This window comes from Leuciscus leuciscus (genome assembly GCF_965113295.1).
Source record: "Leuciscus leuciscus genome assembly, chromosome: 7".
Taxonomy (NCBI): domain Eukaryota; kingdom Metazoa; phylum Chordata; class Actinopteri; order Cypriniformes; family Leuciscidae; genus Leuciscus; species Leuciscus leuciscus.
In genome coordinates this window covers 674,723-699,445 of record NC_138731.1, presented here as the reverse complement: position 1 = coordinate 699,445, position 24,723 = coordinate 674,723, and the positions used below count along the sequence as shown (strand labels likewise).

General features: G+C 40.4%; 2 protein-coding genes and 2 long non-coding RNA genes across 13 annotated transcripts in view; 2 read left to right on the top strand and 2 right to left on the bottom strand.

The window, feature by feature from the left end:
• Positions 1 to 24,723, top strand: part of LOC309502698 (protein NLRC3-like) — a 98,744-nt gene that overhangs the window by 43,365 nt on the left and 30,656 nt on the right. The window lies entirely within an intron of this gene.
• Positions 1 to 24,723, top strand: part of LOC309502704 (glutathione hydrolase 1 proenzyme-like) — a 38,318-nt gene that overhangs the window by 7,887 nt on the left and 5,708 nt on the right. The window contains exons 3-13 of one of the 9 annotated variants that reach the window (XM_082175191.1): positions 2,329 to 2,463; positions 2,596 to 2,726; positions 8,893 to 8,982; positions 9,149 to 9,341; positions 9,550 to 9,710; positions 10,235 to 10,384; positions 13,209 to 13,345; positions 14,906 to 15,096; positions 18,511 to 18,626; positions 19,300 to 19,415; positions 19,551 to 20,588. In XM_082175191.1, the coding sequence (XP_082031317.1) occupies positions 2,329 to 2,463; positions 2,596 to 2,726; positions 8,893 to 8,982; positions 9,149 to 9,341; positions 9,550 to 9,710; positions 10,235 to 10,384; positions 13,209 to 13,345; positions 14,906 to 15,096; positions 18,511 to 18,626; positions 19,300 to 19,415; positions 19,551 to 19,676 (1,546 nt within the window). In that variant the 3' untranslated portion in view covers positions 19,677 to 20,588. Of the gene's footprint in view, positions 1 to 2,326; positions 2,464 to 2,579; positions 2,727 to 8,213; positions 8,983 to 9,148; positions 9,342 to 9,549; positions 9,711 to 10,234; positions 10,385 to 13,208; positions 13,346 to 14,905; positions 15,097 to 18,510; positions 18,627 to 19,299; positions 19,416 to 19,550; positions 20,589 to 24,723 lie in introns of those variants that run through there. The other 8 variants (XM_082175189.1, XM_082175188.1, XM_082175190.1 and 5 more) reach the window with 8 other exon arrangements.
• Positions 10,359 to 13,202, bottom strand: LOC309502723. Its single transcript, XR_014207381.1, has 3 exons — positions 12,934 to 13,202; positions 11,191 to 11,511; positions 10,359 to 10,461 (listed from the first exon to the last, which is right to left on the bottom strand). It is a non-coding gene; the product is annotated as an uncharacterized lncRNA (long non-coding RNA).
• The window catches only part of LOC309502721, a 51,961-nt gene continuing 43,349 nt past the window's right edge, over positions 16,112 to 24,723 (bottom strand). Inside the window, exon 2 of the long non-coding RNA XR_014207379.1 lies at positions 16,112 to 17,917. This is a non-coding gene — a long non-coding RNA (uncharacterized lncRNA). The remainder of the gene's footprint in view (positions 17,918 to 24,723) is intronic.

The following is a 24,723-nucleotide window of genomic DNA, read 5'->3' as shown; positions in this document are numbered from 1 at the left end:
ATTGACACATACAACTGCTCGTCAACATATTTCCCCGGTACTCTATGACTTTGCATTGCATTGGCTTCAAAACACTGGTTTTAACTAAATCTATTCATGGGACGGCCCCTGCCTATCTCTGCAGTTTAGTTACCTCTCCTACTCCAGCTCACTCTCTGCGCTCTTCTAGGTCATGCATCCTTCAGCAGCCTCGATATAAATTAAAGTCTATGGGTGGTCGAGCATTTCCTCTCACATGGCACTGTTGTGGCAGGTGTAGCCAGGTATCTTTTTGCTATATGGGCCAGATTACCAAATGCGCCTGCTTGTGACAACCACCACTCTAGTGGACATGTGTCTATGCCTTGTACCTCTCTAGAGATTTATCTGTGGACAGTGCCTCATCATCATCAGACTCTGACTCTGATCCCATCAGTAGGAGGGCCATCTTCTTCTTTGGTGGCTCTGGCTCCACTTCTTCTCCAGAGGTCTGTGGTGCAGGTTCTCTATCCTTCAGCATCTCACTCAGCTTTTGCCACACGTCTCCCCTCTTTGCTCTGGGCAAGCACCTAACCTAGGATCTAGAGCGGTTGCTACCTTTAACCACCACAGGTTTGAGTTATCCTTTCGCCCGTTGAGGTCCTTAGTGAATGCAGCCTTGAAGCACGCTATGTAGGCAGCGTCAACATCAGAGACCTCCACTGTGCGCAGGAGATGACATAGTGCAGGTAACACCACGGATACATACCTTTCACCACCTTCCACTCAGTGATGTACCTACAGTACAAACACAGCACCACACAATTGACTTAATGACTACAGTTTTCATTCAGATGGCATCTATTCAGGGCATGGGTCTTAAATTATATCTATATGACTTACAAATTACTTAAGAGACATTTTTATTAGTAAAACTGGAGAAGACAGAGAAATCACATTATATGCAGGGCTCCAGCCACGTTTCCAACTTTGCCAGCTTATCATATTCAGCTGAGGTTAGCATGCCTAAGTTGTGCTTCTGCTGTGCCAGCATTGCTTTCAGTGGATTTTTGTTGTGTTGAATCCGCCTCATCATCTCCAGAGTTGAATTCCAGCGCGCCTGTACATCCTGGAAGAAGGACTCCTCTATTAGTCTATGAGAGGCTTGCTGAGCTTTCAGCTCTGCTGGGTTTGCGGGACTGTGTCTGAAGTGTCTGACTATTTTACGGCACTTGGCTAAAACACTGTCAAATCCGCTGTCCCGTAAAGCCACAGTGATCACCCTTTGTATCATGTGTGCCACACACGGCACATGCTCGAACGGTAGACTCCTTGCAGCGACAATCATATTGCGAGCACTGTCTGTTTCTATAGTTGTGACCTTTCCCGTTATCTGCCACTCATTTGCAACTTTAAGAAACTGGTTAACCAGTCTAAACCAGTCTTCTTCTGTTTTTAACATGCCTAAAGTGAACGACTGCCAGTTGTCATCGATTAGGTGTGCTGTTACACTGAGGTAGTTTTGGTTACTTACTGATGTCCAGTGGTCTCCTGTAAGTGCAATAAAAGTATATTCTGCCAACTGCCTCACTTTCGTAGTTTTTTCAACGTCGTACAGTGCATTCTTGTAACAATAGTTCCCCTCGAAGGTAGCTTGCATAATGGGTCGGCTGTGGCAATCTGAATGATGTCCTGAAGCCCCCAGTCCTGTACTATGTTGATGGTCCTGCAATCTGTGGCGATCCATTTAGCAATTGCACTAGTTAGCTTAGCTGTTGTCGTTTTGTTGACAGGTTTGCCCCGGCTGCACTCCGCCAGTGTTGTTTGACGAGCACGCTTGTTGATCCTGTCTCAGCAGCATCTTTGCTAACATCAGCAAAAATGTGTTTCGCCCGAAGATGGCACCTCAAACTTGTCGTGCTTCAGTGGAAGGACAGTTCATCACTGCAATAAGTGCACACAACTTTCATTTTATCAAAACTTCCATCTGGAAGCTTTTTATAACTAAACTTTACATTCAGCAGAGCGGGCACCGTCTCCTCTGTCATCGTGTTACTTACGTTTCCATGCCCTTATCACACAAAGCTATAACCATCCGCGCTGCGATAACGGGAAGTTGTTGGGGTCAAACTTGATCAAATTATTCATTTGCGTAAAAAGAAAATAACGTTTTCATTTTTTTTGATGAATCGCATGCGTTGACAGCCCTAATATATATATATATACAGTATATATATATATATATATGAATATTTGCCAGTTGATAACATAAGGAAGAGATAAGTGCATGGCAGCCTACAAAATAAATAAAATGGTTTCTGTTTGCGTGATAAATTTCACATTTCTCAAACTCTGGTGGTTTACTTTCAGATGCATGTTCGTCACATTTCTGATTGCAGTGGTTTTGATAGTACTCATAGTTACACTCCATAAGAGACCCTCTGAAGAGTGCTATGCTAAAGCAGCAGTGGCAGCGGATGCCAAAGTTTGCTCTACCATCGGGAGGTACGATTACAAAGAGTAACATTTATGTTATGGGAAAGATTCCATGCGTTAGCGTTGAGACTTTTGCAACTCTAGAGTCTACATTGCTAATATGGAGTCATTGAATTTACACAGAGCTCTTTGTGTTTGCAGGGACATGTTGAAGCGTAACGGTTCAGCAGTCGATGCTGCCATTGCTGCTCTGCTGTGTGTGAGTGTGATTAATCCCCACAGCATGGGCATCGGAGGAGGCGGGGTTTTCACCATATACAACCCATCAACAGGTACATGGGCTTTGAGATACTTAAACCAGACTGCCACAACTCCAACAATGGCAACAGTTCAAGGAACAAACAAACAAACAAACAAACAAAACTTTGCCATTCAGAAGATACATTTCAATCAAAGCAACTTATGGTGCATTATTAAAGAAGTAGTTTCCCTAGAGCAGCCTGAGGTCAAGTGCCTTCAGAAACAATTCCTGCCACACTCTTACTTGGGCACAAATGTGCAATTTTTGTATCAACAAACCATACCTTGACCAGGTGTGAATGTGTTTCATCCAACAGGTTTTTAGATCAACATCTTTTCAAGTTCTAGAACAACGTTACAGTCTAGTGGTAGAACTTTTGTTAAGCATGTCAGAGAGGTTCTGGGTTCTTATCCACCCTTGCATAGTTTTTTCCCATTAAAACCAAAGATTTTCATCAGTAATTGTATGTCAAGAGTGTGGACACGTTTGTATGCATTTGATTTGTGATTTCACTGGAACGAATAAAGAGTCATCGCGACAGCATTAAGCGAATGAAGCGCTCATCTGTGAAGTGCAAAAGTGCCAAGTTACCTTCTGCCACTGATAACAGCAGTAACAAACACCCAGTATGATTTAAAAAACCACACATTCCAGCGCCAGATCGCCTTATTTAACTAACAAACTAAATGAATGCTCTCATTTGAATTAAGTACATCCATGCCACAAAATGTTTAAAAAAGTGGTAGGGACAATATCGACCCTGGCAAAAAGTGGCTGGGACATGTCCCACTCGCGAATTAACCTGTTAAGCTGCAGCCCCACTTTTGAAAAATCCCCAGAAATGACATACCCAAACTGAAACACATACAGTTCATGAACCCTTTGCACTAAAAGCACAAGTATGATCTCATTTGAAAGCTGACACCTGGTAGTTTATTGTAAATGTAGAATTAATTATTGTCATAATGATTTTTTATTTTATTTTTAAATAGCTTCAAAGTTTTGTAAAGTTATTAGAAATGTATTTTTATGAAACATCTTCATGAAAATAAAATTGAAGTTGGCCCTGTAGCATCTAGAAATGCACTGCAGCTAAAGCCATATGTGTGACCATGTTATATTTAAAATCTGAAAATGATAAGTCTAAAACTCCATTTAGTTAAATGTTTTTCAAGATCATGTCAAATTACTTTATTTTGATTAGACTCTAAAAATGCTACTGATGTTTAGTCATCATCTAAGTCATCTATTCAGTCTATTGTCTCTATTGTTTTGTGGTGCAAACGAGCCCCATTCAGTCTCAGTCTCCCCATGCACACATTCACACACCTCTCCAGCCTGGTTATGCATAGACATAATATAGATAGACGCCCTATTGAACGCTACTGCCTACTGGCGCGGGCGAGCCGTGGGGCCGCCATCTTAGACCGGTCACCCGCTCCACTCAGTGTAATCTGTATGGCAGGTGCAATGAGCTGTCAGCGCATTTAATTAATCATACCTCACTGAATACCGAACTGATTTTCATGCGGGTTTTTTTGCTGCAAAGGTCATTCATGTAGCTATTATACAGGACACATGGTTCGGCGTATTTTAATATTCATAGTAGGCTTAACATTAATATAATATTCTGATTTAAGATATAAAGTGACCAGACGTCCAAAATCAAAATATGTGATGTAGGATATAAGGTATTTTATAAATCACACACTATAAATATGATAAAGAAGCAGAAACAGATAGTTGCAGTAAAGTAAGATATTTTAATAAGTTGAAGAAACGTGTGTGTTTTACATTTACATTGCTTCCTGATATCACGTGCGCAAACACAAATAACCTATATATATAAAACAGTTATGTCCGGTCGAACAATTAATGTATGAATTAACTTCAGATTGGATTGCGCTAAAAGTAAGTTTCGTGCCTCTTACAAGTGCTTTCGAAATTCTTTCTGATCTGAATGGTATGTGGAAAACACTTGCGATGGTCCGCCGATTAGAACAGGAAAATACTCCACAGTGCTCTAGCATCTTCACTGCTGCCACGCAACGAAACTAGGAATACGACCGGTTTAAGATGGCGGCCGCATTTCTCAGTGCCCAGCGGCCAATAGGGCATCTAGTCTCTATATAATATCTATGTGGTTATGGCTCTAAATATGCATATCTTTTGTCTGCATTATAGTTACTAACGACTGGCTATTCACAGGCTATTCATATGGTTTCAATCCCTAATTTATTTTATCAAAGTTCTCACTTACATTTGAAACTGTATCAAATGCACTAAAACATTTCAGTTAGCATAAGTTACCTATTTAGAAAAAAAATCATAAAAGAATAACTTCTAGCCTAGGTGGCAGGTGCACCGCCTGAGCTAGCTAGCATGTTAGCTTAGTACACCATCAATACACGACCATTTATGAGATTAAAACCATGTTTGTGCTCCAAACTTACTTTATAACGCAAGTCGAGTGTTTTAAATAATCTTCTGTGATCTAATTTGGCTTCAGATAAAAAAAAAAATCAGACAGAAAATATATTTATAGAATTATGTACAATGATAAAGTCTATATCGATTAGCATTACATTATAAATATAATCTATTATTATAAAAATACCTGGCATTGCTTGAAGAACACAGGCAAATCAAATATCATTGCAATCATTTTTATTGTCTTCAAAATGTCTGTATCTGCATATTACAGCGATCTCTGTGTTAGCTTTGTGTGTAGCTGCTATCAGTGACGTCCTTGAAGGTCACATGATTATGGCTCTTCTTCATGTTCCATATATGGAGTATTATTGTGCATATAGCGCCCTCAGGCTATTGGTATGAATTGAAAACACAGCACATCTCAGTAAGAAGCGCTCATAATGATTACATCGACGCATTTGGGTATAAATTCAATAAATATTATTCCTGTCTATAGAAATATGATGTGAATCTATGAGAATATATCAATATTTCTCCAAGTCTGCACATTTTTGAGCTAAAAGCCCTGAGGGACGTTGTTTTGTGAAGCACTGTCATGACAACAGCACGGAGTTTTTTTTCTGAATGGACCAGCTGACGGTCATAATTCATATTAAAGGCATCGACGCATTTTTCCATTTCATAACTCCTGACACAAATTAAGACATAACTGTCACTATAAGTTTCTCAGAATACAATAGTTGTCAAAAACTGAAACTTGAGTCTTATATCTTTTTAATGATGTATAGTTTGTCAAGATATAACATTAAATCTGATAGTAACTTTGAACTAAAGGTAACGCTTTAGATTACAGCCCGGAAAGTACTGCGTAATTAAAATGAAAGTACAGTGTAACGTTCGGTAATTACAGTGTACCTATAAAGTACTTACGTGTAAGTATAGGGGAACAATACGTAAAGTCTTGGGAATAAAGGTGTAACAACCAGGAAAATACTGCGTAATTAAAACGAAATTACAGTGTAACTTTCGGTAATTACAGTGTACCTATAAAGTACATAAGTGTAAATATAGGGGAATAATATGTAAAGTTTTGGGAATAAAGGGGTAACAACCAGGAAAATAACAAATTATTTAGGCAAATGATTTAGACTGTAAGTATTCCATGTAGTTACAGGGTAAGTATGACATTGCGGGTTGTAAATTAAAGTGGTGCTTCTTACCCTCTTGTTTCATGTAGTTACAGGGTAAGTATGACATTGCGGGCTGTAAATTAAAGTGGTGCTTCTTACCCTCTTGTTTCATGTAGTTACAGGGTAAGTATGACATTGCGGGCTGTAAATTAAAGTGGTGTTTCTTACCCTCTTGTTTCATGTAGTTACAGGGTAAGTACAATAAAAACACATGTACACACACACAATCTGATATCACTCGGAAAACTTTATTTAAAAAAACAACAACTTATTTAAAAACGGATTTACAGCACTTTCACTTGCTTGGTTTCCTCCTCCTCTTGTTCCTCTTCTTTTTCTTTCTTTCCACTGATGAATCTTAAGAAGGAATCCCATGACATGTCTCTTGCTATTCTGTATTATGTGTTAAAAGAAAATAGCCTACAGTAGGCTACATAAATGTCCTCACCATTTACTCATCTTTTACCCTGATGTCATCCGAGATGTATACAAATTTCCTTCTTCAGATTAACACAAACAAAAGTTTTTAGAAAAATAAATAATCTCTGTAAATGCATATAATGCAAGCTCATGTGTTCCTAAAAGTTGACAACAGCACATACAACAATAACTACAGTAATCCATACGACCCCAATGGATGAATCAATGTCTTCTGAAGTGAAACGAGAAACGTTTTTAAGAAAAATACCAAATATTTAAAATTTTTAAACTGTAGACTATCGCTTCCGACCAACTGTCCCCTGCGCGTTCATGAGAGGGTTGAGTACGTTTACGCTTGAAAATTTAAAGCTTGACGTAAGCGCACCGAAAAACCGAATGTCGAATTATTATTATTTTTTTAATGTTTTTATTATTGCTCACAACAAAATACAAACAATAACAGATAATACTAATGAAAAACAAACCATGCAGAAGAACAGAGACACCAGTTCTCGCGCGAGTTTCACATCAAACTCCCGCGAGGATGCAATGGACGCTTAAAGCTTCAGCAAACGCGAAGCCATTCAAGCCGACTCTCATGCACTCGCTGGTGACAGTTGGTCGGTAGCGAAAAGATGAGTAAATTATGAGAACATTTCTGGGTGTACTGTATTTTCTTTTAATACATAATACAGAATAGAAAAATACTCCTTCTTATGATCAGGCAAATCAGTGGAACGATAGAAAAAGAAGAGGAGGACCAAGAGGAGGAGGAAGCCATGCAAGAGAAACAAAACAGGACAAAACATGCTACTTTCTATCAGGACTTTAGTATTTGAAATGAAAAGTTGATTAAAAAAAAAGAAAAAAGAATAAGAAGTGTAATATGTTGTAAATCTGTTTTGAAATAAGTTGTTTTTCAAATAAAGGTTTTCCAAGTGATGTCAGATTGTGTGTGTAGGCCTACATGTGTTTTTATTGTACTTACCCTGTAACTACATGAAACAAGAGGGTAAGAAGCACCACTTTAATTTACAACCCGCAATGTCATACTTACCCTGTAACTACATGGAATACTTACAGTCTAAATAATTTGCCTAAATAATTTGTTATTTTCCTGGTTGTTACCCCTTTATTCCCAAAACTTTACATATTATTCCCCTATACTTACACTTATGTACTTTATAGGTACACTGTAATTACCAAAAGTTACACTGTAATTTCGTTTTAATTACGCAGTATTTTCCTGGTTGTTACACCTTTATTCCCAAGACTTTACGTATTGTTCCCCTATACTTACACGTAAGTACTTTATAGGTACACTGTAATTACCGAAAGTTACACTGTACTTTCAATTTAATTACGTAGTACTTTCCGGGCTGTAATCTAAAGCGTTACTGAACTAAATAAATAAAAAAACGCTTCAGTGCGCCGACGCACTGGTGAAGCTTAACAGGTTAAGCCTATGTGTAACCGGGTCTACTCAACCCTTTCCCAGCGGGCATTCAAGCTGTGGTCTCCGACATGGGAGTCAGGAACTCTAACAAGGAGGCTAAAGACCACAGCCACTAGCATCAGTCGCTAGAGTGCCCCTTGAGATCAGGGGAGTGAGGTTTACAAGCAGTTGGTTACTGTAATAAATCTTTAAAAGCCATTATGGCGAGAAACTGACAAACTGTCTTTATAAAGTTACAAATAACACCGATCACCATAATGACGACTACACACTTTATTATTTTCAATAAAACATCTAAATCTCTGTTAATTCTCAAAAAGTACATTTGTACATGTATGAAATAAATAATGTCAAACTGGTTTGTAAACTGGTTTCACACTCAGTGTGACTGGAAGTCAGTTGTAGTTCTTGTGTTTCTGCTCGTCTCTTTTTTCTGTTCTTGTCCTACACTGATTCTAATTATTAGGTGTTCATCAGTGTCTGAATTCACTCACTTCTTTTCATTCACTCTGTCAAGTGGACTATATTGTGAACTAATGTAGGGAATAGTGAATGAGGGTATAGGATAGGATTTGGAACACAGATCTCATGTTAGATTCTTAAATTCTTCAGTGTCCTCTTTGGCCAATCACTGCAACCCCTTGACCACTGGGACACATTTTTTGTGTTAAACAAAAAGTTTATGTTTTCATCTTCAGGAAAGGTGGAGACAATTAATGCAAGAGAAACTGCTCCAATGAGTGCTTCAGAGAACATGTTTGGCAATGACCCCAAGAAAGCAATACCAGGTAAACCACCATAAATCTTTATATCCCCGAATTCAGCCTCCATGATGACTGAATCCAGCACAGGTTCAGTAGAAGCACATTGGTCCACACATTAAAGCAGCTCTGATGATTTCTTGCCAGTTTGGCCATTGAATGATGTGACCACTCCTCTGTTTTGTGTGAATAGCAGGGTTGTTTTTTGCTGTGCCAGGAGAACTGCGTGGTTATGCGCTGGCACACCAAAGACACGGGAGACTGAAATGGAAGGAGCTGTTTGAGCCCAGTATAAAGCTGGCATCAGAGGGTTTTCGGATTGGCAAGGCCTTGGCTTATGCCATCAATGAGACTAGTGGCACAATTCTGAATGATAAAACATTGTGGTAAGACTGTGTCATTTGTAAACTAGCAAAAAACTAGGATAATAATTTATTTATTTTTAAACATTTTGTCAGTGGAAAATATTCTACAAGACAGATCTAACACTATTATAATACTAAATGTCTATATTTACACCAGGGTCTCTAAAGCATCTGCCTTTTAAATGTGATGACATCATCTGATTTCTGCACTTCTGTCTCTTCTTTCCAGTGAAGTGTTTTGTGACTCAAATAATAACACTTTGAAGGAAAATGACATTATAAGTTTTCCTAAACTAGCTCTCACCTTTAAGAAGATAGCAGAAGAAGGACCAGATGCCTTTTATGATGGATCATTGACTCAGACTATAGTGGAAGATATTAATGCTGCAGGTTATTTCATACTTAAATTTGACTCATATCTAAAGGATCTTGTGCCTTAATATTATCAAAGTATGCAAATCTATCTCAATCTTTTGTGTAAACACTTTACAATATGGTGCACTAATATGCATTGATTCATGTTTAACTGCACAGCTAATCATGAGAATGAATGACTCTTTTTTTTTATGGCTTTAACTATTTTGTATTCCTATGTGTTCTTTATTTGTTTTGTTCCCTTTGTAATTTTATCTGTCTATTTTATTGTGTAAAGTGCCTTGAGAAGCTACTTTATTTATAAAATAAAGTTTAAAGAATTAATACATGATGACACATTTAATTAATAACATTCATATAGTACCTAATCTATTAATCAGATAGACTCTTTATTAGTTGTTGTGCAATAATCTTTAATGAATGGTTTAGTTCTTCATGAGTCAAACATTAACTCCTCTATACATTAGTTAAGCATTAATTAATGCTTATTAATGCACCCATTTTTTTAAGTGTTACCATTTTTGTTTCTTATAACACAGGAGGGATTATAACACGCGAGGACCTGAAGAATTATCAACCAGTGCTGAATGAGTATGCATTAAACTTTACTGTGGGGAAATACATATTTCATGCTCCTGATGCTCCATTTGGTGGACCCGTCCTCGCTCTGATACTCAACATACTCAAAGGTGTGTGTGTGTGTGTGTGTGTGTGTGTGTGTGTGTGTGTGTGGATTACAGGTAGGGAGTGCTAAGGCCAGCACTCTCTTAGGCTACGTTCACACTGCAGGGCTTAATGCTCAATTCCGTTTTTTTTTTTTAATTCGATTTTTTTGCAAGGCCGTTCACATTTCCAATTAAATGCGACCTTTTGTGATCTCCTGTGTGAACGTGAAATGACCCAGAAGTGACCCGCATGCGCAGAAGAGTACTCAACGGTCAACGACGTCACTTGTTGTTTGCGGAAGTAGCTAAACTTTAACTGTGATTCTCTCTCACACACACACACACACACACACACGAGCGCGCGCAGCGACCGTTACACAAGAGCCAGACAGCAGCCGCTGACCTATCTAATATCAGATTCAGCACAAATAAGTTAACATAACGTATATATATAATGGCCGTGGGCTTTTTTTTATTATTTTTTTTTATTAACGGGCTCGTCGAGGTCGACCCGTTCGGCAGATTTACCTCAGCTCGAGGAATATGCAGTCCGTTTTCAAACCGACGACTACTTCAACGCAGGATTATGACATTTTTCGCGTATCAATGACGTGCGGGTCGGATAAATGCGACCTGGCCGTTCAGACTGAAGTCGCATTTCAAAAGATCGGATATGTATCGGATTTGGGACCACATACCCAAGTGGCCTGGGTCGCATTTGAAAAGATCGGATCTGTGTCGTTCAGACTGTCATGAAAAGATCAGATACAGGTCGCATAGGGGCAAAAAAATCGGAATTGGGTCGTTTCAGCCTGCAGTGTGAACGTAGCCTTATTTGCTCCAAATAATTCTCCATATTAAGACAGCCATCACTTCATTCAGGACCGGCCCATGGCATAGGTGACCAGTATGGTTGGGGTTAGGATTAAGGGTGGGGTGAGGTTAGGATTACCCAATCAGTTAGCGGCCTCAATGAGTTAGGGTTAGTAATAATCTGGCAGGCAGATCAAATTCAGCACAACACCAGCTATATGAGGAACCTTATGAAGCACAGGAGTTGATGACATACTGTTTGTGAGAAACACGTTCAGTTCAAAGCTACTACAGTATACCTTCTCTATATGATCGTCCAACACAACATGTCCTGTTAGCTTTATATTAAAGGGGTGGTAAAACACGATTTCACTTTTCTAACTTTAGTTAGTGTGTAATGTTGCTGTTTGAGCATAAACAACATCTGCAAAGTTACAACGTTCAAAGTTTAAAGCAAAGGGAGATATTTGCTTTTAAAGAAATCAATTTCTAAGAACTACAGAAACGGCTGATAAGGACTACACGACATTCCTGTGGGCTTGCTGACATCACTAAGCCCAACATTTACATAAACCCCTCCTCTGGGAACACAATACATAACGGGGGCGAGGCCATTTTATGTTGCTTTGGAAAAGAGTTGTTGGGGTAGTCGAGTGTCTTGCCGCTATGCCGTCGAAACGCTGTTATTTTCACCCAGATTGCAGGTCCACTTTGTTCAGTCTTCCTAAGGACGGTTAAAATTTATTTTTAACTCGGTCCCTCATAATTATAATCCAAATGTCGCACTCTGTGCTGCACATTTTCCGGAGGAAAGCTTCCTCAATCTACACGAGTTACAATGTAGGATTCACACAACGGCTTGTCCTGAAAGATCGAGCAGTTCCAACTTTAAAAACAGAAGCTGTTTACGAGACACAAACTGTAAGTATGATTTTTTCGTTGACGTGTTTTCCTGTAATAGTTCGTATTGTTAATTGTACGTTGTAGCGAGGAAGTAAACAAAGGAAAACGCTGTTTGGCTCCACAAACCAGTTTGTTAAATGCTAATGTTAATTCATATCCGACAAACACATACAAACTTCTGTTTAATATCACCAGCGCAGCGAACTTGGAATGTTCGAGGTTGTTGTCGTTTCACTGTAAATTATTCTTTGATTATAGCTTTTGTGTATTGTTTACATGCATGCTAAACATGGTTTGTGTTTGATTTGGCTGTTGTAAAGCCAATGTTTAGTGTTTGTATTGGGTTAATAGTTCTGGCGACAGATATTTAGCTACAATCGTTTTAAATATACAAAAGTAACAGTGTCATATAACGATCACAATAGATCTGCAGCCTTAAAAACAAACATACCTTTCTGAAACGTCCTTAAACAGCTGTTGACCAGTTTCTGCTCGATTCTCTCCACTAACATTCTCTGGGTCTGATTCGTGCTCTAACTGATTATGGGAATATTAACGCCGTTGTTTACTGAAGCAAAAACTACCGGTAAGGGGCGTTTCCGAAACAATGTGAACTTGGCGGTTAGCGAATCACAACACACTGAGCCAGCTAACCAATCTGAGCCCATTGCGTATTTTTGAGGGCGGGGCTTCATAGAACCAGGAAATATCCGACCGTTTTTACAAGAAGGGACAGAGCAGTGTAGAATAATGGTTAAATATGTGAAAAATAATGCGAATTTTTAAAAACGAAGCATGAACACATGTTACAGTGGACCCCACAAACACAATCAAGCCTTCGAAAAAAGGTGTTTTACCACCCCTTTAATGTAGGTCTATTCAAATTACCTTGTGTTTGTTCTGTAAAACAGGCAGTTCATGCCACCATATTTTGCTCAACCATGAGTTACTCCAGACATTCACCATTAATATGTTGAGATCCTATCAAAAACTCTGAAAAGCAACAATTGTAAAGGACCAAAAGACTTGTACAGTGTGAAACATGGGTTTAGTAATCTCTCAGAGTCTGTCTTGAATCTAAGTCTTTAATTCTCTTAATTTTCAGTTCAAATAATTAAGCATTTCATTTCAGGCTACAACATCTCAAGCAGCAGTGTGTCCACAATACAGAACAAGACTTTGACCTATCATCGTATGATAGAGGCGTTCCGCTTCGCTGATGCCCAAAAGAGTAAACTGGGAGACCCACTTCATGAAAACATGATTGAGGTGAACTCAACTCAACTCTAATATACTTCTATATTCCTTGGGCCTATACTGGATAGTTTTAAAGCAGGGGTGGGGAATGCTGGTCCTGCAGAGTTTAGTTCCAACCTTAATCAAACACACCTGAACAAGCTAATCAATGTCTTCAGGATAACTAAGGCTACAGACAGGTGAGTTTTTATTCAGGGTTGGAGCTAAACTCTGCTGGACAGCAGCCCTACAGGACCAACATTCCCCATCCCTGTTTTAATAGGAGAGTTCACCCAAAAATATAAATTCTGGGACTCCAAAGGGGCAAAATTAGGAAACTGGATTCAATCAGGCCAGGTTACGATGCTTATCTCATCATTTAAGCGAACATCTGCTGATTTCACTGCTAAACAACATTATATACATTGTTTTAGAGAAAATCTAACATAGGAAGTGAAGGGTCAAGAGCCCAACTGAAGCAAACACTTATGCTTTACGGGCTTTTCCCAAATCACTGAAGTGACGTCGACGTCCGGGTTAGCGGTAGCATGAGCCATCAGGCAAGTGTTATTTAAATAAACTCCTGATGTACTTACAAACTTTCCAATGCCTCGTTTTATGAGTACAGAAGATATTTGTACTACTGTATAAGTTTGGTACCATTCTGGGCATTATTAGTGGGGTGATTTACGAGATACATCCTTGGATCCATTAGCGCCTGCACTAAGCCATCCGGCTGATATCTCCAAATAAGCTCTAACTTTAATAATGTTAAACCAAGGGGAAAAAGGCTTCTGGGGGGTGTTTGGCTCGAGGTCATGGTGCAAAGGACCTTAGGTTGAATTTTCTCCGAACCATCCCTTTAATTATACTTTTAAGTATATCTCAATCAAAGATTGAGTACAAGTTTAGGCCAAATATACTTAGACTTTTCTGTCATTATAAGTCAAGTATACTTAAAGGTGGAGTAAGCGGTATTTGAAAAACGATGTTTGGATCGTTGTGCTGTTCTGTTGGCAACTAACAACCAACTCTTGTTTGTTATTACTATTGTGTACTGTACCTACATTCATTTTTGGCGCTTCCTTGTCATTCGTTTATCAAATGCGCTTTATTTTTTGTGAAGCATTATTTTTTTGCACTTTTGCTATGATAAACAGACATCCACTCTTGGATTGCATGCGTAATGGAGACCAGCTAGTGAGAGTCACGCTAACGGCTGCTAATTAATGTGGTGTTTAGCGTCATTACTAGTGCACTCGACTCACATGCAGGGTTGGAGACTGACTCGAGCAGGGCTGTTAGGATTGGAGTCTGAGTTTTGTAGGCCGAGAATTAAAGAGAGGGGTGTGTTTGTTTGGGTTGATTTGATCAACATTGTCCAACAGCGTTTTTGAAGCGTGGTTCAGATCAGATGTAAACGGATCTCGTGTGGATTTTTGTGTTTACACGTTTTACAAGTGCAAAAAAATTAATAAAAAATTTTGCCCATGTAAACGCAGCCAATATGCACTCTGAGCAGATTTAACACTGGGGATTTTTCTGTGTATATTTACGTATTGATATTTTGTCAATTTTGTTTCACACTCACAGATTGTCAAAAAAATGACCTCAGTGAGCTTTGCGGACCACATCAGGAGTAAGATTAAAGATGACATCAAACAAAAGAGCTATGATGAGCAGGAGGACCTTGATAATGTGCCTGATGACCATGGCACATCTCACCTGTCTATTATCGCAGAAGATGGGAGTGCAGTGGCAGTCACCAGCAGTATCAATAACTAGTAAGAGAAAAAAGAGACAACGAGATCAGTGTTTCTTAATCCTGGTCTTGACCTAACACACCCAGTTTCAGTTACTGAAACATAAAATCACCTCTAACAATATAAACTTAACATTACTTAGACTTAACATTAGACTATTAGCCTTCTGTTTAGTAGACTCATTTGCATAATTACTGAGGGGGAACACTAATAGGTCCAACAACTAAACTCCCTACCAACTGGCTTTAATAATATCAGACATGTTGGAAGCAGTGTTGTTTTTGGCAGCCCTTTTAGTTTTAGTCTTAGTCTTTTGGACGAAAATGCTTTTTAGTTTTAGTCACATTTTAGTCACTTATAAACTTGATAGTTTTAGTCAAGTTTTAGTCGACGAAAACGCAAAAAGGTTTTAGTCAAGTTTTAGTCGACGAAAACGCAAAAAGGTTTTAGGCAATTTTAGTAAAAAAAAAGTAGTCTTTAACAAATTAATTTAGGTTAAAAAGTATTGGAAATGGGCTTAGGTTTGACAGGTTGTAGCAAGTGTTGCAATTCGAGTGTTGTAACTCAATTCAATTTGAGCTACTACAACATTACACACAGATAAAGTGGTAACAGTGGAATCACTGTTTTACTCCAAAAAAGCCAGGAATAAAAACATTCTTACTTTGGCAATTGTGGCTTTATTATATAATTAGTTAAATAATAATTTATGTTATAATTTATGTTATAATCTAAGTTAATGCTCGGACACACTCGGTCTCTCTCGCGCGCAGACACACTCGGTCTCTCTCGCGCGCAGACACACTCGGTCTCTCTCGCGCGCAGACACACTCGGTCTCTCTCGCGCACTGTCGCTCGCTCGCGCAGTTCGTTTCGCTTTTGTCCAGTCCGGCGCCTCATATCGAAGATGTGTGGCGAGTGACTAGCCGCAGCCGCAGGTGTGTTGTTGTTGTGTGGAATCTGGTGCGCGGCATGGCGGCAGCCGGGTGGTGGGCGTACCCAAAACAAGGATAGGAAGCGGCAGCATTACTGATACTTTTTCAGCTCAAAACAGACAGATTTCACGCAAATTAGGCAGAAATGACATGCATTGTGAACGTCAGACTTATAATCATTTTCGTTCCGTCTCGTCTCGTCAACGAAAACTCGAAAACGTCTCGTCATGTTTTAGTCACCTTAGAGCCATTTTTAGCTAGTCATCGTCGCGTTATCGTCATAAAAAAAAGGTGCGTCAACGAAATCATTTCGTTATCGTCATCGTTGACGAAAACAACATTGGTTGGAAGTTGGCAGCGAGTCAGAAGAGTCATTGGCTCTCGGGCAACTTTCAACATGTTTGATATTATCAGAGCCTTCATTGCCCAGAGGGAACAAATACCTCATGCATCTTTATATGGTGAGATTACTGTATGAGTTACACTTCTACACTTCTGTGTATGTTCACGAAGTGCTCCTATTCTTATTTTTCTAAGGCTACCCCCTAATAGTCAACTAAACGTTAGTTGACAAGAAGAGGCTTAGTCGACCAAAATTGTATTAGACGAAGAGTCACAAAAAAAGTCATGCAGTCTGTGAGGGACAGATCGTTAACAGCGGATCCTTGTGGTAATTACAAGAAATCCAAGCGTTCGCCTGTCATCCATCACCTCAACAGGGGTCATTAACACACTGGCTTCCAGGGGCCTACACTGGGAGGGAGGCTAGTAGCTGCATGAAAATAATGACTTTTAATTGAACTCACACTCCTACATTTTCAGGAATCACAACCGCATTTCAGCGAAGCCCTGCTGTGTGAATGGAACCGCACTGTTTGTCTACGACATCACAGAGTGCAAGAGAGCCACTCTTTTCTGAGCGTGGTAACTTACAAAAACATGGATAGAATTTGCGTATCACGTGAAGGTTTTAGATCCAGTCACAGTCTTCCACCAGAGTTCTTTCCGTGAGTTTTGTGGTCAGCACATGACTAAAATAATTATCATTATTTACTCAACCTCATGTCATTAAAAACCCGTAAGACTTTCGTACATCTATCTAATTGCTATTTAATATTTTTAGTCTTTCGCACTGGAGGAACCTTTTCATAGTTCCTAGAACTATTGGCGGAAGTTCCCGGATTTTGGCGTGTGTTCGCACCGCAGGAACTGGGAACGATTTTAGTTCTAGGAACTCCTTTTGGAGGAACTAATTTACTCCTACTCCAGTGTCGGTCTAAACCAGCACTATAGGAACTATCCGTGGCGTTAGTGTTCGCTGATTGGCCGAACGCACACGAAACACCAGCACCCGCTTAAAAAAATCAAAAAAAAAAAAAAAAGCTGTGAAACACACAGATTAAAGCCTGTATATTTACTCCAGAAACTAGCTGGCTAGCTGCTGGCCAGTGGGCTGAAATATAGTTGAGGGTAGGCGGCTGCAGTGTTGGGGAGGAGTGAAAACAACAGTTCTCTCTTCTCATAGTGGATCAGACGCCTGAGAGATCAAAGACGGATATCGCGGGAATCACACTCTTACTGTGTTGCTAATAAAGTGGATGTAATTAAAGTTCTGTTGCTTTTATAGGAAAATAAATATAATGAACAAGACACCAAAAGTACTGTTATCTATTTCAATTCAAAAGACATGTTTATCAATTATTTTTTACTTTCATTACAGACATGTTTTTATATATTTTTATAAATATGACAACAATCACATAACCCTTGTAGAGATCGCACTGTCAGAGAGTATGGGAATATTCACACATAATTTATTCACATAAATACATGATATCAGAGTTTTAAAATCAAACATTTTAAAAGAGGACAATACATCACAGTTGTTTAAACCACTGAGCATTAAGCTGTGTCGTCAGCAAGTCGTTTCCCATCATGCTTTTGATCATCAGTCGGTGGAGAGCAACTGCAGAATCCGACACGTAATCCTGACGTAGAACCCAGAAGCGATGTTTACACTACATCAACAGCGGAGGAGAATGACATGGAAGAGAAGAGATTGTTGAATAATGTTGTTATTTTTGGGGGGTTTTGCCCACAAAAAGTAATCTCGTTGCTTCATATTAACATTAAGGTTGAACCACTGTAGTCACATGGACTATTTTAACGATGTCTTTATTACCTTTCTGGGCCTTGAAAGTGATTTCATCAAAAATATCTTCATTTGTGTTTCGAAGATCTTACGAGTTTGGAACGACATGAGGATTAGTAATTAATGACAGAAACTTCATTTTTGGGTGAACTAACCATTTAAACACAACAGAATAAAATACAATACTTATTCTTTTAAGAAACTGCACTCTTCCGTTCAAAAATATAGATTCGATTTTAATGCAGAATAGATTTTTTTTTAATATGTTAATGTACTTTTGGTGTCTATATTAATGATTTGCTGTTGTTTTCAATCTTGTTTTCTGGATATTTTTCTGTGTTCTCACAGTTTTGGTTCTGGGGTGATGTCACGCTCAACAGGCATTATATTTAATGACCAACTGTGGGATTTCATTGAACCTGAGGTGATAAATGAAGTTATCAAAAACAACTTAATTAAACCAGGTAAAAAAAATATTTTAAAAACTTGCATGCCTTGAGTTTAAATGATTTACAATATTTACTTTTTTCCCGACATTGACTGCATTTTTTCGTCATTTATGACACAATGCTTCCCCGCCATTGATGGAATTTTCTGGCAATCCATGTTTTCATTGTTATACGGTTGAGGGCTCTATTACATATCTTCTGAAAGAGTCCAGAATCTCTGGATCAAAACAGGCAAAGAAGTAGCAAAAACAAGCGATTTTCATAAAGAGGACACCATTGTGAAGCTTTGGGGGTGTTGATGGACTCAATCTACTCCATCTATGTTTTGATCATCGCTCTGAATCCGATCCAGATGTAGTCTTTGACAAAAATGCGATTTTCTCAGCTTTTTGTGCAGAATGTTGGGTGATTTTTTTTATGAAACGTATCAACATTCAAGTGTTGATAAATAAAAGAATGCATGAAGCTATAATTTTTTTTAATTTGTTCTTTCGTGAGATATATTGCATGTTCAGATATTCATACAACAAAACATTCTAGGAGCCATTAAAATGTTGTGAAAATGCTCAAAAATGCTTTCGATGGCTGGCAACTTTAAAAAAAACTGGAGGGGAAAGAGTTGAGTACATGAAAAAACACCTATATAAATATAAATGTTCACATGCAAAATACTATTTGTTTTGACAAGGTAAAAGGCCACTTTCATCAATGTGTCCCACAATAATATTGGACAAACACAGCGGACAAGTCAAAATGGTGGTTGGAGGTGCAGGTGGGACAAATATCACCACTGCAACTGCTCAGGTAACAAAAAACACTTACAGCATTGCTCAACTTTATATAACAGCACATTACAGAAAGCAATATCAATACATTGACATTTGATTATTCTGAATTACTATTCTGAACTTGAAAAACATTTGTTCTAAATTTGTCAAGGTTGGAGTAAAGGGAAGAGGCGAGGACTCGCAGAGTATGGGCTTTTATTTAATAAAAAAACAAAACAAAACAAAAACTACCCTGAGGGGGAAAACAGGATCGGCTGCAGGACTTGACTTGACCTAACTAACAACCAGTGTTGGGCATGTTACTTAAAAAAAGTACTTCTCACAAATAGTAACTGAGTTAGTTACATCATTATAAAAGTAACTAATTGGCAGGGAAAGTAGCTATTGCGTTACTTAAAAAAAAAAAAAAAAGTTCAAATATGTCAAATAACTTGGATGCCCCCAATATTAAAATATGTTGAATGAAATGGTCACTAAATAGAATAAATTTTTATTATAAAACACTGTGCACTAATCTACACTATTTTAATGTTGCTGTGGGACAATGTGAGAAACATCTATTAAATGCAATATATTATAGTAAATATTATCATTACTATTGTGGAACGATAAAGCACAATAGATGGTTTAGAACTTTTAATATTTATTGCACAGACCACAACTGGCCAACAAATAAGAAAAATGAATTATGCTTCTTGAGAAATGTACCAAAAATTTATAAATAATAATAAAATAATATACATACTTTTTGTAGTGCAAATTAAAATTATAAAACTGTCACACAACTTCACAACTGGTAGACATACTGTATAGCCTACTTGAAGTATTTTCTGCCTCACAAAAGTAAACAGTTTAACAAGATGTGCTCTCAATATAATACTGAACAATGTACCAAAAATAAATAATAATAATCATTTAGTCATTTAGCAGACAACTTACAAATTAGGACCAAATTAAGCGAGTCATCGTGAAGGGAAAAGGAAAGATTATTATTTTTTTTTTAATGTATGAGATTAAGTGCTCACAGAAGAGATGACTTTTCAGTTGACTTTTGAGTGTTGTCAGGGATTCTGCATTCTGGATGAGGGTGGGGAGATCATTCCATCAGCATGGAACCGTGAATGAGAATGTTCTGGAGAGTGATAATAATAATAAAATATAATAATTTGGGGTTCCCTTTCGAAAGGGAACTCTACACTACGTCAGAATGACGCTATGGGGAACGCCTCAGGCGTGACAGGTGTCTGAAATCACTATCAAATCACGGCAATCACAATGACCGGCGACAGCCCGTGAATCATTAACGTAAATGATTAACGTGCGACCTGCAAGTATAAAAGGGCGCCTTGCCAACATGACAGACATCTTTTCGTCTTCAGGGACTGTCTGTTTGAAATATCGCTGGGGAAAAAAAGTCGGCAAAGAAGTATGAAACGCACGGAGAAGGCTGAAAGCTTCAGGAAGTGTGCAGATCCGTGCCCAAGGTATTTGACGCCGGGTGATACACACGAACTGTGCGTTCTCTGTCTGGGCAAAGAGCATGCACAGGCGGCTCTTGAGGGAGCCGTCTGTGCAAACTGTGAGCGTTTTGCTTTGAAAACGCTCCGCTCTCGTCTAGCCCTCTTCTCGAGTGAGGAGGGCTTACCATCTGTACCTCGTGGCTCAGGTCCCGCTCGCGCTGAGGCAGAGCGGCGACTCGCGTCATGGGGGTGTTAACCTCTCAGATGATTCGGCCTAGGGGTTTTGGAGGCGTTCTGCTAAGTATAGCTGCCGCATTCATTCAAGGTGTAGGCTTCCTCCCCTTTATTTCAGCCTCCTCCCTTAAATGGGAGTTGTTGGCCAAGGCCCGCCCCTTTCACTGCATTCAGGGGTGATAGAGTAATGCAGGGTGGTAGTTGAGGTATGATCCTTCAGGCAGGGTTAGGCTGTCTTTCGCTCTATGATGTGATAGTTTGCCAGACCCTGCCGAACAGAGCTACTTATGATTAGGCCTTGAGCTGGCTCCACTTAGCCCGTTGAGCTGAACCGCTCGAGTGATGGGTGAAAGTTGGTTGGCTTGCAAGCAAGCCCCGCTCCCCTAGGCTGGGCACAGGACAAATCCCTGTCACCCTTTGGAGCCGTTTACAGGCTCGCTCCCTGTCTAAATTTCCAGGGGCATATGGTGTTACTCCCCTGCTAACTCAGGGTAGTTTTGAGTATTCCATTCTCAGCTCTGTATTATCTACCTCACACCACGATGGCTCCGGTTGAGCAGGGAGTTCTAACTACATTTCATTCCGGTCTTTTGAACTCCGCTCCCTTGAAGCCAGAGCATTGCCATGGGCTGACGCCCATGCATATAGTAGGTAGGCCCTTAAAGTGGGGCCTCCACTAGGCAGAGTGGCGTATGTTGTACTCCCCTGCTATAAGGGTATTGCTTTTTGCTGAGTACACTGCCTTTGGCAATGTGATTAGGTACCAGGATGCGGTAAGCGCTGTAGTAACAGTTTTTCTGCCTTGAAGGCTGCACAGTTAGGTAGTAGGCCCCAGCAGGCCTCCTTGACCGGGTAGCCCCTACATATGGCTCCTAGGCCAGCTCACCTTCGGTGGTTGGCCCTGGTAGTCCGGGCAGAAGGCTCACTGCCGAGTAGTAGGCCTTAACAGGCCTCCTCGGAGGTGGGTCACAACATTGTGGAACATACACTAGTACAAAACTATAGGAAAGTTTTTTAATGTTATGGTTCCAGCAGTGTTCATTAAAGTAGCAGAAAAGACTCGCTATCAGCTAGTAGGCTCGACCGGGCCTCCCTGTTAGGCGAGTCCCCAGCAGCAGTCATATCCAGCTGATTAGACTGTTTCAGGAAGTAGGCCTCTTCAGGCCTCCCTGAAGATGGGCTCCCACATTTTTTGTGGTGGTCAGGTGGTAGGCTTTACTAGGCCTCCCTGAGGGCTAAATCCCTCATACTTTGGTTACTAAGTGGCAGGCCCCACAGGCCTCCCTGAGGTTGAACTATCAGGTAGTAGGCCTCATAAGGCCTCCCTGAAGGCAAAGCCCCAAAGACAGTCAACTGGACTGCCAGTCTGGCCCACTGTCAGCTATGGTTTTTAGGTAGTAGGCCTCTCCAGGCCTCCCTGAAAGTAAGCTCCTTCATGTCATGGTTCTCTGGTAGTAGGCCTCACCAGGCCTCCCTGGAGTTGAGTTCCAACATACCTTGAGTTTCCAATTAATGTGGTTTTCTGGTAAAGGGTAGTAGGCCTCTCTAGGCCTCTCTGTAAGTGAACTCCCATGTACTGTGGTTATCAGGTAGCAGGCCTCACTAGGCCTCCCTTAAGTTGAGCTCCCACATTTTGTGGTTGCCATGTAGTAGGCCTCTCCAGGCCTCTCTGTAAGTGAACTCCCATGCACTGTGGTTATCAGGTAGTAGGCCTCACTAGGCCCTGAAGTTGAGCTCCCACATACTGTGGTTGTCAGGTAGTAGGCCTCACCAGGCCTCTCTGTAAGTGAACTCCCAGGCACTGTGGTTATCAGGTAGTAGGCCTCACTAGACCTCCCTTAAGTTGAGCTCCCACATTCTGTGGTTGTCAGGTAGTAGGCCTCACCAGGCCTCCCTGGAGGGTTAGCTCCCACATACTGTGCGTTTCCACTAAATAGCATGGTTTTTCAGGTAGTAGGCCTCTCCAGGCCTCTCTGAAAACGAGCTCCCACGTTTTGTGGTTGTCAGGTAGTAGGCTTCTCCAGGTCTCCCTGAAGAGTGGTTTCACAAGTGGTGCTGGGTTTTGTAAACTAGTGGCCGCTTACTTTCAGTTTAGCAGACCTTATCAGGCAGCTACCGAATGTGAGCTTGCGCCCTGGCTTGACTCAAGTTTTTATTCTATGCTACGGGTTCCCTCCTGGAACCTCTTTATCCTGCTACAGCCTGGTTGCCTACCAGGTAGATCTAGTGCTCCCCTCACTGAGGGTCAGTATGAGTATGTGGTCTCCTGAAGCTGGTCAGTCGGTCGTAGGCCTCTCATGAGGCCTCCCAGTTAGATCAGTCCTTAGGCCCTCACAGGCCTCCTCAGTGTTTTGAAACACAAACACTGGGTTGATCCGTGGATCGAGTAGAGAAACTCCCCTCGCTGGCAAGGGTTGTAAAGCACTATGCTGAGTCATACTCTCCAGGATATCCCGTCTCTGAGATCCGGGCCGAGTGGTTCACTGCCTGCTCCGCAGTTCCTCGGGTTGGATGCCTTCCTAAAGGCGAGTGTCCAGAGGCTCTGTCTTCGGACAGACAGGAAGTGGCCAGACTGTAGTGTCCTATGTAGTGACACCAGGTCAGGCCTGCCTGGTGGCATTTCAGATGGCACGTTCCCCTGAATAGTGACTGGCTGGGGTTCCCTCGGGTTCCCTAGCCACATTCCCTAGAAGGGACCCCTTCTAAAGAGTTGAAGTTGTGGTCCTAGGCCCTTGAGCAGGCTCAGGTAGACCTTTCACTAAACTTTGTTTTTTGGAGGTTTTCTGTGGTATCATATAGCTTGGGCTATGACCGTAGGGAGTGCTGTCACTGACAGCCCAGTGTGACCTGAGGGTGAGTGGTTCTAGCGTTTCATTTGAATTTGCTGGTTCTGACAGTTGTCACTGCCATTGGGCAAGCACTCCCCTTAGCATGGTGGCGTTGGTATATCGTTCCCCATAGCGTCATTCTGACGTAGTGTAGAGTTCCCTTTCGAAAGGGAACGTCTCAGGTTACGACTGTAACCTATGTTCCCTGAGAACAGGGAACGAGACACTACGTCTTCCTGCCATGCCTCGGGGCCTGCCTGCAACAGTCCCTTCAGACGATAGGATGTTTGTCATGTTGGCAAGGCGCCCTTTTATACTTGCAGGTCGCACGTTAATCATTCACGTTAATGATTCACGGGCTGTCGCCGGTCATTGTGATTGCCGTGATTTGATAGTGATTTCAGACACCTGTCACGCCTGAGGCGTTCCCCATAGCGTCATTCTGACGTAGTGTCTCGTTCCCTGTTCTCAGGGAACATAGGTTACAGTAGTAACCTGAGACGTTTTATCTTTAAGCCAAAGTCTAGGCGTGTTTGCCACACGTGTTCACAACCAGTAAAACAATGTTTTCTGGGAACGTTCCCTGCAGGTTATTTTGAGGTTTTATTTTATAACCTAAAGAGAACATTCCCAGAACATCACGTGTTATTTTTTATAACCTAAACAGAACCTTCCCAGTTCCCAGTTTTCTTTTCTTTTCTTTTTATAACCATGTAAACTTATTAAAACGTTGCAGATGATACCAATAGGCTACAGAGATTAATTTAATGCTGAAATGTGTAATTTATTTATAAAAAAACTA